The 13,839-nt window shown below is 39.4% G+C and overlaps 1 protein-coding gene across 11 annotated transcripts in view; it reads right to left on the reverse strand.

Annotated features, from left to right (window-relative positions):
- Window positions 1–13,839, reverse strand: part of RIMS2 (regulating synaptic membrane exocytosis 2) — a 363,820-nt gene that overhangs the window by 214,339 nt on the left and 135,642 nt on the right. For all 11 annotated transcript variants that reach the window (XM_035125850.2, XM_035125835.2, XM_035125834.2 and 8 more), the window contains one exon: window positions 4,464–5,377. In XM_035125850.2, the coding sequence (XP_034981741.1) occupies window positions 4,464–5,377 (914 nt within the window). The remainder of the gene's footprint in view (window positions 1–4,463; window positions 5,378–13,839) is intronic.

Genomic DNA, 13,839 nt, shown 5'->3' on the forward strand with positions numbered 1-13,839 from the left:
CCACAAAATCAGAGGTACATGGACTTATAAATCAACCACATTGCCCAGTTGCCTTATCTAATTTAATAAATTTCAGTAACAGCAAATGCTAAGGTAAGTATACTATAGTAAGTATACTATATAGAAGTTTGTCATTGGTATGAGCTTTCGTGTACATGGTATCTGAAGAAGTGTGCATGCACAGGAAAGCTCATACCAATGACAAACTTAGTTGGTCTCTAAGGTGCTACTGGAAGGAACTTTTTAATTTTGTTTTGACTACAGCAGACCAACACGGCTACCTACCTGTAACAAGAATTATGATGAAAAATATGTAGAGAATCACCAGTTTATGAACATGGAAGAGACAGTATGGGAACCACATTTCTTTGTAGGACCATCAGTTAATCTTATGCTCTAAAATAGAATAGCCATCTGCAGTTATTTCTGAGGATCATTATGTGGGATAACCAGCCTCATTTAACCAACATGCTTAAACCTAATTAATCCACGAAGGGGTTAATGCTAATGTCCTTCCAGGCTTAGCTAGCTCACTCCTCTTTGCCTTGGGAGGAAGATAATCAAGCCTTTTGTTACCCTCAGTCTACCAGAGAAGCTCAGCAGGTGAGGAGATCTGAGCTGGTTGCTGCAGCTCCAAGCAGCATGGCTTTTACAATTTTACACATCACTCGGGAAGACAGACGAACTAATATCAGTGTACTGGAAGAATCAAAGATCACCAGTGTTGAAGCAATGATTATTCAACATCAACTTCGTTGGACTGGTCATGTACGGATGCCTGATGATCGTCTTCCAAAACAACTACTCTATTCCGAACTTAAAAATGGAAATTGTAATGCTGGTGGTCAACAAAAGAGGTTTAAAGACTGTCTCAAGGCAAAAAATTAAAAATGTAGTATAAACACTGACAACTGGGAAACACTGGCCTGCGAGCGTGTCATGGGCTTTGACGCAAGGGAGAAATGTGCTAAGAGGAAGGCATGCTTGGCAAATACACACCGTGATCAACTCCCACCCGAAAACCAATGTCCCCACTGTGAAAGGATGTGTGGATCCAGAATTGGCCTCCACAGTCACTTACGGACTCATTGTTAAAACCGTGTTTATGGAAGACAACTCGGCTATGAGTGATTGCCGAAGAAGAAGAAGAAGAAGAAGAAGAAGAAGAAGAAGAAGAAGAAGAAGAAGAAGAAGAAGAAGAAGAAGAATAATAATTTAGGAACTTTCACCACTGTGACTAAACCAAGTTTTACTGCCTGTGCAACCTTTTCTGAATGCTGTAAGGAAAAGCACATGCATCTGACCTTTGGAGAGTTTGTAAGTAAACTATTTTTAGCTTTAAAAAACATATGGTCTTATTAGTGTGGTTAAACAATAGCTTGTAAATGAAGCACTACAGAACTGCTGTGTGGCAACAGTTGTTAATACACAGATATACCACTGTATAAATGCATGCAGGTGAAAATACAGCTCTAGCTACAACACCAATTTTACACACTAGATTAACTACTGCATTCTTAAACACTTAAGCCTTCTGAATTTATTTTTCTGATGTGTGGATTCATCCCCTCTCACTGCCATGTGGGTAACTATTCCTTGAGCTTAGCAGAAGAAGATATATTCAGATTCCATAGATTTTGCTCAGAGATGGTCCATTATAAAACACTCAAACAATATAGCCTCACAATATATCTCACTGAAAGGCAATGGTGGTTATCAGAAGAGACAAAACACATATGCAAGAGTTGAGGGTCTTTGGAGATGGAAAAATATAAGTTGGTACCATGCCTTATAGCAATCTGCCATAATTTCAGAAACGGGGTGAAAAGCATGCAGTGTATACATTCAGTTTCTTCCACACATTCTCCTTCAGGAATCCTAGCCCTCAAACCACAGCTAATGCATGAACCAAGCAATGCTGATAGCAGAAAGAGTGAATGTAAAAGAGAGAGAGAACACTCGCCGAAGTCTATGAGGATACAAACATACCTGTGAATGACCATGTTCAGGTGCAACACTAATTCACAAAGTATGGTTTGTTTAGCCATACTGTGCATGAGCTGCTTTTTGCACAGCTCAGAGTCATAGCTGCCAGGTTTTCGCTTTTCTCGCGAGGAAGCCTATTCAGCATAAGGGAAAATCCCTGTAAAAAAGGGATAACTTGGCAGCTATGCTCAGAGTGTTCCTGCTTCACTTTTCCCTTACTCATGCAGGGAAGCAAACCACAGAGCAGCTGGTTTAGCATTACATCTGAACCAGCACTTGTGGTTTGTTTCTCCAAAACAAATCACACTTGGGAAGCCAATTAAAAAAATATTGGCTTCGAGTAGTGGTTTGTTTGGAGAGAGAAAAACCACAGCATTGGCTCAGATGAATGTGACCAGTCTGTCCACAAGAGACTGTGCATGTATATTCTAGGGGCAAACCATTTGAAAGATGGCAGTTTGGGCCACATTGAAGAACAAATGAAGTCTACAGCACTATATTACAGAATAAAAAATGAACCACTTCTATATAATAAAGAGGACAACCATAATTCGTTTAAGACTGACTTCAGACCTTAAAAAAAATCTTTTATACTCTGTGTATGTTTTTGATCTAGAGAGCAAGGTAGAAGAATAATGACTGTAAGAAAAAGATTGCAGTGCTAAGCACAATTGTTTAGTTAACAGTTGTTTATTCATTTAGTCAGTGTTTATCACTGTTTGTTTTCCATCTGTGTAAACTGGTAATTATTTATCACTAAAAACGAACCAAGTTTTCATTACCATTTCCAAGAACACAATGCTTAGAATCCAGTTTAAACATAAAATACAATTATAAGACTGACAGTCCAAAGGATGTGCTATAAGGTCCACTGCCTGGTTATAATATAGACATTTTTGCTAAATGGTCATATGTGCATGTATGTGTGTGCGCGCTCATGTGCAGACGCATACGAACTGAAACTATAAAAAAATTCCTTCAGTAGCACCTTAAAGACCAACTAAGTTTTTATTTTGGTATGAGCTTTCGTGTGCATGCACACTTCTTCAGATACAGTGAAATGGAAGTTTCCAGGCACTTATGTAGAGAAGGGGTGGGGAGGGGTGGGGATGGGGAGGGGGGATCACTCAGAAGGGTGGTGGAAATGGGTGATTGACTGACTGATAGCTGTTGATGACCGCAAACGACTGCAAATGGAGAACACTTCAATCTCCCAGGACATTCTATACAAGATCTCAAAGTAGCTGTCTTACTACAAAAGAATTTCAGAAATAGACTGGAAAGAGAAGTTGCTGAATTGCAACTTATCACCAAGCTCAAAACCATGGAGGGACCTGGTTTGAACAGAGATATCGGGTTCTTATCTCATTATACATGATAAGCGATCTTCAGCCATCTCAACCCTTGCTTTTTCATGCAAAACCATTTGCAGTCGTTTGCGGTCATCAACAGCTATCAGTCAGTCAATCACCCATTTCCACCACCCTTCTGAGTGATCCCCCCTCCCCATCCCCACCCCTCCCCACCCCTTCTCTACATAAGTGCCTGGAAACTTCCATTTCACTGTATCTGAAGAAGTGTGCATGCACACGAAAGCTCATACCAAAATAAAAACTTAGTTGGTCTTTAAGGTGCTACTGAAGGAATTTTTTTATTTTACTTCGATCCAGACCAACACGGCTACCTACCTGTAACCAGAACTGAAACTATGACCCAGTAATATTCCTCCTTTCATGTACTTAACCAACATAACCTGCACTTTATCAATGAACAAAAACAGAGCAAATGTTTCTATTAAGTGTTCTTCTACCGTGTTATAATTGTGTTCTTGTTTTAATCATCATGGAAGATCACACTACACTTTGATGTGGGAGATATGTGGTTGGGTCTCCGGATTTTTTCATTTTCACTTAAAAGCAGCCACAGGGAGTGGGCTAAATTGGAACAGGAGATTGATGTTAGGGCAGAGGGGGTTTTTTAATCCCATTTTGCAGATTGAAATAACCTTCCCTGAAACTAGTATTAACCCTACTGGAGAGAACTATATTTGTATTTGTTTTCCTCCTCAGAAGAGCTAATAGCACCTTCTTGTGGTGTGTATATGTGTGTGTGATGGGGGAAGAAATTTCAAACAGTAAAATAGTTTGAAAAGGAACAGGGGAGGGATTTTAAACAGAAAATCTCTTAGTACCATTTTTTGATCCAATTGTATCACTCCCACCACTATGGTTATATTTTTTTATAAGCATATAGTTAGAAACATGTATATGTAACACATACTTCAGTTCTTAGACTTTTGACTAATTTGTAGCTTCATCTACCCATGCTGATCAAAGGGACTGTATGTGACCCATAAGTGTAAAAACAAAGCAAAATACTCCTCACCAAACACCTGAGGTCTGCAGCAGTGATGCTTCTCTTTTACAGAATTAGAATGTACACAAAATTCATCTATGCAGTAAAAGCAAAAATCTTACCTTTCTCACTAACACTTTCACTTTCAATCTCTACATCGTCACAGCTGGTATACTCTGGAGTAGAGGCCAACTCTTCCTCGGAGCTGCTCAGTGAAACCTGGCGCATTTTACCCCCCTTTTTTGTTTTATGAGGCTTTGGTGGTGGAGGCCTAACTGATTCAGATTGATCTGAACTTAGTGAATCATTTCTTAACATGGTTTCCATTTTTTCACGTTTTGTTTTCCGTACAGCTGAGCTAGGATCCAAATGATGCTGTTTTCTTAATGAATCAGTTCCCCTCATATCTGGCCTATCAAAAGGAATGGGACTCCTCCTAGGTGTTGGAGGGCTGTGATTTGTGTTTCTTTGCCGATTGGGACTTGGTCCCTGAGTTCTTTCCATTGAATATGAACATTGGTCCATGGCAGCTCTGTGTTCAGATGCAGACCTTTGCCGTGATGGCCGTTCCATTCTCATCATAGATAACCGGGAATCTTCCAATTCAGTATTTGCCAAAGACACATCACTGTGCCTTCGTTCATGACGTGCGCGGGAGACTTCAGCATGAATACGCATTTGTTCCTCATATGGTTGTGGTTTGACGGGATAACGAGCCAAATTAGGATCACTTCGGTATCGTGCTTGGTACTCCTCTTCCCGTCGTTGCCTCTCATATTCCTCTCTATTCTGCACATCATCTTCCTCTAAAGGATATTCCCTCGAACGCCTGCGACTTCTCCTGTTCGAATCCCTGTAGTCATCAAGTTCAGCTTCTTCATATAACTGAGATCCATGTTGTGATCGCCTGTCCGTATAATCTGATGGTGATCTTGGCATTGCACTGTCTGATGTTGCATACTGTGAATAGTCGTCTCTCTCCTCCTGTTGATTGAATCTCCTGTTCTGATCTCTGGATATTGATGGGCTTCTTTTTCTAAGTAATCAAGAAAAACAAGAAGTAAACATTATCAATATTTTCAATGCTTAAAATTTATTTGTTACAAACTAATTCCAAACTAATTATTCTAGTTGACTGAACTATAATAACTGTACTGACTTTCTAATAACCTGATAATCACTCACTCAAATGGAAGCACATTGTTTTAAGTTGAATTTGTTTTCCAGAGCTGATATATATAGTATGGTGGCTAAGAGAATGCATTATGAATAAAGAAATCCCCAGTTCAAATTTCATCTCTTCCAGGAAACTCACTTAGGTGGCCTTAGTAAATCCAGTATCAAGCTCAGCCTCCCATGCCCACCATCTGCAATACACCCATACCTCGGTTTAAGTACGCCTCGGTTTGAGTATTTTCAGTTTAAGTACTCTTCGAACCTGTCTGGAACGGATTAATCCACTTTCCATTACTTTCAATGGGAAAGTTCGCTTCAGGTTAAGTATGCTTCAGGTTAAGTACGGACTTCCGGAACCAATTACACTCATACCTTGGGTTAAGTACGCTTCAGGTTGAGTACTCCGCGGACCCGTCTGGAACAGATTAATCCACTTTCCATTACTTCCAATGGGAAAGTTCACTTCAGGTTAAGTACAGACTTCCAGAACCAATTGTGTTTGTAAACCGAGGTAGCACTGTATGCTGATAAATATACTTGCAGCATTGTTTTAATGGTTACAAGAAGATAATGTATCTGAAATATCTGAACATTCAAAAATGTTCTATGAATATTAAATAATAAAAGGAGTTAATAAAACAAAAATACATTAGTTTAATCAATTAAGTTGTAATTCTCCTATTTTTTCATACCACATTTGTTAGTTTAAGTTTATTTTATTCTATTATATTCATATAATTGCTTCACACATCCAAAAGGAGGTCTGAAGCAGGACAAAAAAATACAAAATACAATATGCAATGGAAAATTCAAAAAATAACCTAGCAACATGTTTTAAAATGTATTTGTATCTGTTTCATTATTCACATCATGATGTCTGCATTACTCACAGATAAACAGATGGACTTGGTTCCTAAGTGGTTAACTTAAGTAAGTTTCCACACCTTCCTCCTTCCTGCAGCCCTGGCAGAAACCTTTCCAGAGGGTTGATGACCATCCTAAAGTACATGGTATATCAGTAGCATGGGGGGGGGGAGTGTCCCAAATTGAGAAGTCCACTGCCCAATTTTGGCAATTCCCTCGTCTCCACACCAGCCCTCTGGAATAAGTTTCATGTTTCACTATGTACACTATTGCACTGTAACTTAATTAACATTAGGCTCCAAGCCATAATTAATTAAAAGGGAAAAATACAAAAAGAAATTATGAAAGAATTATCCTTACAGAACTTATTCAATAATTCATGGCAGGATTCTTATTTGTATTGTTTATATCAAATAGCCACTTAAGTAAAATAAAATTAACAACAAACAATATGCATCTTCTGACAATACAAATGTTCACATAATTTCTTAGTATATAGTAGGACAACTACCTACTATATACTTTATTATTTTCAGCCATTACTTATCTGCCTTACAATATGTCCCACCGTAGCTAAATACTTTTTAAAAAATAAAATGAGCTAAGTTCAGAAAAGAAGGAAAAATCAAAATCAAAGCACAAACAATTCTCAGAAAAGCTAGATCATCAGCTCTTACTGGTTCGTTTCACATTTTTATTGTTTTATTGTAATATTGTGTTTTTATCCTGTATACAACCTTATATTTTATATGAAGTTGTGGTTTATAAGTATTTAATTAAAGAAATAAAATATATACATTTTTTTCTTTCCTGCCTTATAAACTATCCTGTGATCTTTGTATGAAGGATGGTATAGAAATTTAATATATAATAATAAAAATAATACTTCTTCTGAAAGTTATAATTTAATTTTTTTTTCATTAGGTTGTTTACTTTCATAAATCATATCATCAGTCACGAGTGATGAAGCTAAATATTGAAGAACTGTGTATCTTGTGTAAAATTCTGAATATATCCCAGGTTATGGAAGTATCGTGATTAGAGCATAGCAAGCTGAGAGCCAGAATGCAGTCCAGGGCAAACTATGAATTACATCCTAACATATGTAACAACATTCCACCACCTAATCATGCACTCCTTCCTTCTAGTTTCTCCGTTCTAAATTTCAGCCAGGTGACTTTGCTTTAGAAATAACAACAGCAAGCCACAGGCGTGAGAATGTGTGTGCTCCCAGAAAAGAGTTTGCAGCTACTTTGTTTCTCCCTTACTGCTGTGTCATGCTAAGATGAACCAAAGTTTGCCTTAGCATGCCATTTGAATCTCTGCTTGTAATTAATAATAAAAGAAAAAACAGGGGTTCAGGCCACCATACCAAAACACAATATATGGCATGCAAAGTACAACGAATGTATTTGTCACAATGTACCCACTATTACAAGGCATACAGTACATGCAAGCAGTACTCAAGAATCATCAACATAAGTACAATATTACAATTACTAATATATTTTCCACCAAACGATATGCATGTAGAAGCCTGCTTAGATGATGTGTCTCCTTAGCCAGACTGGGACAGAAGTCTTCAGTCCAGAAAACCTATCTATTGCCTTGGAAATCTCACTAAAATTCCACTGAAATCCACAGGACTGTTTCCATTCACTGTATTCTCACCTCATTAATCTACAGTATTTCAAGATCCCTTTGTAAGCAATTTCATGTAAGAATTCCCAAAGCACAAATTAGGACAGTAACAAAAATGATACAGTTACAGGTAGGTAGCCGCGTTGGTCTGGTATAGTTGAAACAAAATAAAAAAATTCCTTCCAGTAGCACCTTAGAAACCAACTAAGTTTGTCATTGGTATGAGCTTTCGTGCGCATGCGCACTTCTTCAGATATACTGAAACAAATTATACAAATTGCTTATGCAAACCACCTACGGTAACTAAATAAATCATGTTACAGCTGTTGTATTACTGAGGTGGGAAAACTCAACTGAGTTTTCAACTGCTTGTTTCCCCCTCCCCAAAAGAGACAATATTACATTGTGAAACTTATCGCATTTCAACAAAAAAATCAAATAAACAGTGTAACAGTGTAAATAAATCCATGCATTGGTGAAAGCTTCAGGAAGTACTTAAGATGTGCAAGAAAAATGTGGAAGTTTTCTGCAATAAAAAAAAGATTGCTTTGGATCTTGCTAGCTCCATTGATAGCTTATCATCTCATAAGCATCTCACTCTCCAATACCTGAAGGCATTGACCCCATTGCACTTCAAAACCTGGGTGGATGAACTTCTGGACCTGGAAACCAAAAAACAAATAATATTTCGTAGATGTGATGCTAGCACTAAATGCAATGGTATCTGGTCTGAGTTCTAAGAACTCTTTGAATCCTGATTTCCTCACCCACATTTGTTGGTGTCTCTTCTAGTTCCCCTTCCCCCCCTCCCTATATTTGCTAAGTTTTCATCATAGCTTTGGAGGGAAGGATATCTGGGGAGGTGTTTACTGCCGTAGGTTCTTTACATACAATCTTTCAATAATAAATAAAATGATTATTTAGCTTACCAAAGTTATTTCTTTTAAAATGTATTATATAGAACTACAGCATTCACTGGGACTCTTCTAAAGACATTTACTCATTGGCCAGGATCTAAAGAGCTTCTTTGTGCATGCCAAACACATTAATTGACTTCCCCAAATTAAGCAACAAGGAAGTCCCATGCCATTTTGCAACTTGCTTTTGAAATGCCCCTTAGTTTCAAAAGAAGTTTAACATGTGGCTAAAGAATCTGCTAATTGAGGAAACACAAGTTCAAAGCCCCATTTGGTGAGGAGAATAGGACAAGATGAACATTTTTCACATCCATGCCTAAATATAGGCACATTTCTTTATTACTCTGAAATGAAATTCTTTAGCGGTTCAGAAACCCACCTCCTCATGAGTAGAACTGGATCCTTTGTTTGGTTCAGTGTTTTAAAACTAAGCATTAAAAGTTCTGCAATTTAGTGTTTTAAACTGATTGAACCTTAATCTTAACATGCATCAAAATGACATAGTAAATATTTAGCCCAAAGTAAATTATAATATTAAAACCACTAACTATGAAATTGTAACAGCTAGTGGAAATAACATGTTTTATTTGACTTTGGCTTCAGATGTTTTTACAACTGATAACTGGGCTTGTGTTTTTTAGGGCCCCACTAGACTTGACTTCTTTTTCTGTTATCCCTCTGGATAGATTAATGTCATTAGTTAAGTTACTAAACACCAACTATAATACAAAATGCTTTCCTAAAGTATTAAATAGCAAAGTAGTTAAAATGCAACACACAGACAGAAAATGGGATGATCCAGATAAAATAACTGGATGATATGCAGAATTACTATTTTTGTCTCGTTAATCAAGCAAATAAAAAATTAAGATATCAAGATATCAAACTGCACTGCAATTAATACTAGCTAAGTGCCTCAAATTTACACTTTTAAGAACCACAATCACATTCTAAAGTTTATAAATCTATGGATAGTGATACAGTATTCTGCTTAAAAGCCTGGATATTAAAAATCAAATATACTATACCCTTTTAAAAAATAAACCTAGTTGTTTGTCATAAATAATTTAAAGCTCAAATTACTTTTTAAAAGCTTCTTAATACTCCCCATAAAACCAATAATGTAAAAATTTAAAAGTCCATGTATTATTTCATTCTTTACCTTCTGATCAGCCACTGCACATCTGGAAAGTCAGGAGCATCAAGTTCCCGAGAATGCATCAATTTCTGTGCAGCCTACTGCTTCATTTAATCCTTGTAGCTTTGAGGAAACCATGTGAAATGTCACTTCAATTTAGGAGCCCAGATTTCCAAACAATTTCTTCATAAACCTTTCCTCACCTCCAATTACAAAATATAATGCATCTGGGAGAGGAAAGGTAAACTATATAAAATAAAACTAAAAATTATTTGGGCCTAAATGCTGACCCAGTAGAGAAGCTGTGGAGAGCAGGAGAGAAGGGTTACTGTTTAATGCTGTTACTATGTGCTGTATATAGCTGGAGGTCAAGTAAGAATTTACCCTATAAGGAGGATTATGGTACTTAGCTGATTAGTGCCTTGCTACAATAGTATTGCCTGCAAAAAGGACATCACTAGGCATTTTTAAACTGTTCAAAATGGTCTAATTCTAATGTTATATCAAAATATTTTAATATGTTTACACTCTTGCACTGAAACAGGTTTTAAATCCCTACTGGTGAAAGAGCTGAAAAACATTTTTAAAAGCTTCTTTTCTGAATAATCTATGGCACACTGAACTTATTTTTTCCAAGTTAGATGATATAGGAAATAGAATTTAGGGGGATTTTTTATGGAGATGAGCATGAAAGGAAGTAAACCTTCATATAAGGTAAAGCAAAGCAAATGAATGTATAGCTTATGCTCTCGGCCTAAAAAAAATATCCAAACCTCAAATTCAAATATCCAACCTTCTCACTTGTTTTAAAAATTAAGGAGGATCCAGTGCAAAGACAAAGTGGAATAAAGTAAAACATTATACTTTACTTATGTTTTTATGATGACCCCAAAGCAATTCTCACATGAAACATTTGCTTTAGGGGAACTGATCCTATTTATTTCTTATTTCCATATGTGTGGTGGTAACCAACATATAGAAGGAACCATATTCAAAATACCACACTGATATTTAGTAATATGACTGGATACTAGAGAAAAGCGGCCATATGTTAGAAGTTTCTAAAAATAGTGTGTGGACAAAATCAGAATGTGAGCATACTTCTGTCTGTATGGCACTACCAACAAGAGAGACAGGAATAAGCCAAACAATCAAGTGCTGAAGGTGCTCCTAACAATAACTTAAGAGTTCTCTTCAATATTAGGCTCAGCCCTAGTTGATTTTCTAGGCAGGACTAAAACTAGCGCCACTAGCAGCCCCTGGTGTGCAGTGGAGACATCATCCTGACACAGGTGTTGCTGAAACTTACCTGGATGAGCTGGTGAGAGACAGGGCAGTGGCAAGGTAAGGGCTGCCCCACCCCAGTACAGATGAACTGCCATGATGCTGGTTTTAAGACAGCAGTTCCATGGCTCCCATCCACCACATGGACTGCTATTAACCAGCACAATGCAGTACACATGTCTGATGGCAGTGAAAGCTGCTGACAGGCTCAGCAGAACTAATAGATACACACAGGCAAGCATAGGTCATCAAACAAGATGATCTAGACAGCCTCAGCCCCAAAACTGGGCTGGAATCTGGAAACTGGACAAAAATTGTTTCACTAATACACTACACAAATGGGACCTGTAACAAAATGTTGCCCATGCAGGAGTATTTTCTGTTCAGAGTCCAACCACTTCATTCCTTCTCTAGGTCTTGGCATGCCCTCAACCCAACAGCCAGCATTCCATGTCCACTGCTTGGTCCTCATTGGGCAGTGTGAAGTGGAACCTGTCACTGACACACACTGTTGTGAATATCTGCAGAAATCTTCCCCAGCAGTCAAGGTCAGGATAGAGGGCACACCTTCTCTCGCAGTGTGCAGAGATGAATCAAAAACACTGAGACAGAGGTAGGGGCTTGAAGTGGGGAGAAAAGAAGAGGACAGCTGAATATACAGCTGCAGGAAAAGCCCTGCTGTGTTCTGTCCACATACAGGCAAGGATGCAGCAGACAACCCAATGCTGACAGGCTAAGTAAAAGATTGGCAACCTCCAGGGCCGGCTTTATGGCCAGGCTGGGTGGCGCAGGGCGCCACGGCGCCCGCCTGCCAGGGGGGGGCGCCTCGCAGCCGCGCCTGCCTGCCTGCCCGCCGGCCGCTCCGCCGCGCAGCAAGCCCGCCCACCCGTCCGTCGCGCAGCAGCACACTCGGCGCCCGCGCTGAGCCCGGCCGTCCACCTGCCCGTCGCGCTGGAAAACGGGGCGGCGGGGGATCCGTCGCACCACGGCGCCAGGGCGCCAAAGGTGCTTAAGATGGCCCTGGCAACCTCATTCTCTAGGAAGCCAAAGGGAAGGATACAAAGATGATGAAAGAAGCAATACTGTGATTCCGCATCCTGCTAGACTTTACAGCAAGATAGCATTGTTTCGAGACGATGGCATCCACCTTTCATTTTGGGGAAATGACATCTGGTTGGCCGACATAACTGAAAGCATGAAATATTGGTTGCAGTTGTGAGGGTATGTGGCGGCGAGCCTTTAGGGCTCTTGTGGCGGTTAGGCATTGGGTGACCTTCTGATGGGGGAGGGGAGGCCTGGCCATCACCTGCCCCTCCATGCTTAGGTGTATTCCATTAAAGGAATCCGGGAGGGTGGATCTTGTCCGAAGCCCGGGGCAGGGCTAGGGCCATGCCACGACCCTTCCGGGAACCCAGGGGGGAGCTCAAGTTGGTTTGCATCGACGGGGCTCCTCCTACCAGTGGTTTACCCTACCAGACTTCCTGCACAGCGGACACGAGTCAGATATAGCCTGGTCTACTCAATGCCTAAGCCAATACCACTCACATTCTGTAACCAATAAAGTTGTGGCCTAAATTTGCCCAATAACATTAACCTTCTATCACATGTCCTAGTGTTTTTATTCCTCCCTGAGGGGGTGGTTGTGGGGTCTTGACATGCAAAAGCCCTGCTGTGTTTTGTCCAAATACAGGCAAGGATGCAGCAGGCAACCCAATGCTGAAAGACTAAGTAAAAGATTGGCAACCTCATTCTCTGGGAAGCCAAAGGGAAGGATACGAAGATGATGAAAGAAGCAATACCACAGCCTGTGTTAATTCTGTACAGAAGCCAAACTAGGAGAAGGGGGGCTGGAATCAAAGCTCAGTTGGGTAGAGCTGCCCATATGAATTCTGAGAACAAAGAGCTCTCCAGGTCTACTCTGCATAAAGAGTGGCCTAGCATTCTGAAGAACCTCAATGTGGATAGAGGGGATACCACACCACTGTGAAGTGTAACAGGCAGGTGGGGGTGTTTCCCCCTTTAATAAGTTTTTCCTTAAAATATATGTGCTTCTGTAAATCTTGAGATTCATTTGATATCTTTCTCTTGCATGGTGCCATTGTAGCTACATAAGAAACACTACTCAATAAACTGAGGTCACTACTAGCATATGATAATACCCAATTATAGATGTGCTGCCACTTCAGCATCTCAACCAAAAATATTATTCAGAATGAATAAAGAAATTTTTAATTTATTTTTTAAAAAATAAAGAATGGAGGAGTTTGGTGAGAGTTCCTTTAACATATATGGCCTCCTTGCCTCCTGGGCCCATAAGAAAATCTGTATAACATCCATCATTTGGACATTCCTCCTCCAGAATCTTTAATCAGCCAAGATGGCAAAAGTACAGAGCATTGGCTTCTGACTGCCAAGGACCTTCTCCACTTCCTCAGGCTGAAGAAATTCATAACATAACAGGCACTTCCTGGGCATCCA

This window comes from Zootoca vivipara, chromosome 8 (assembly GCF_963506605.1).
Source record: "Zootoca vivipara chromosome 8, rZooViv1.1, whole genome shotgun sequence".
Classification (NCBI taxonomy): Eukaryota; Metazoa; Chordata; class Lepidosauria; order Squamata; family Lacertidae; genus Zootoca; species Zootoca vivipara.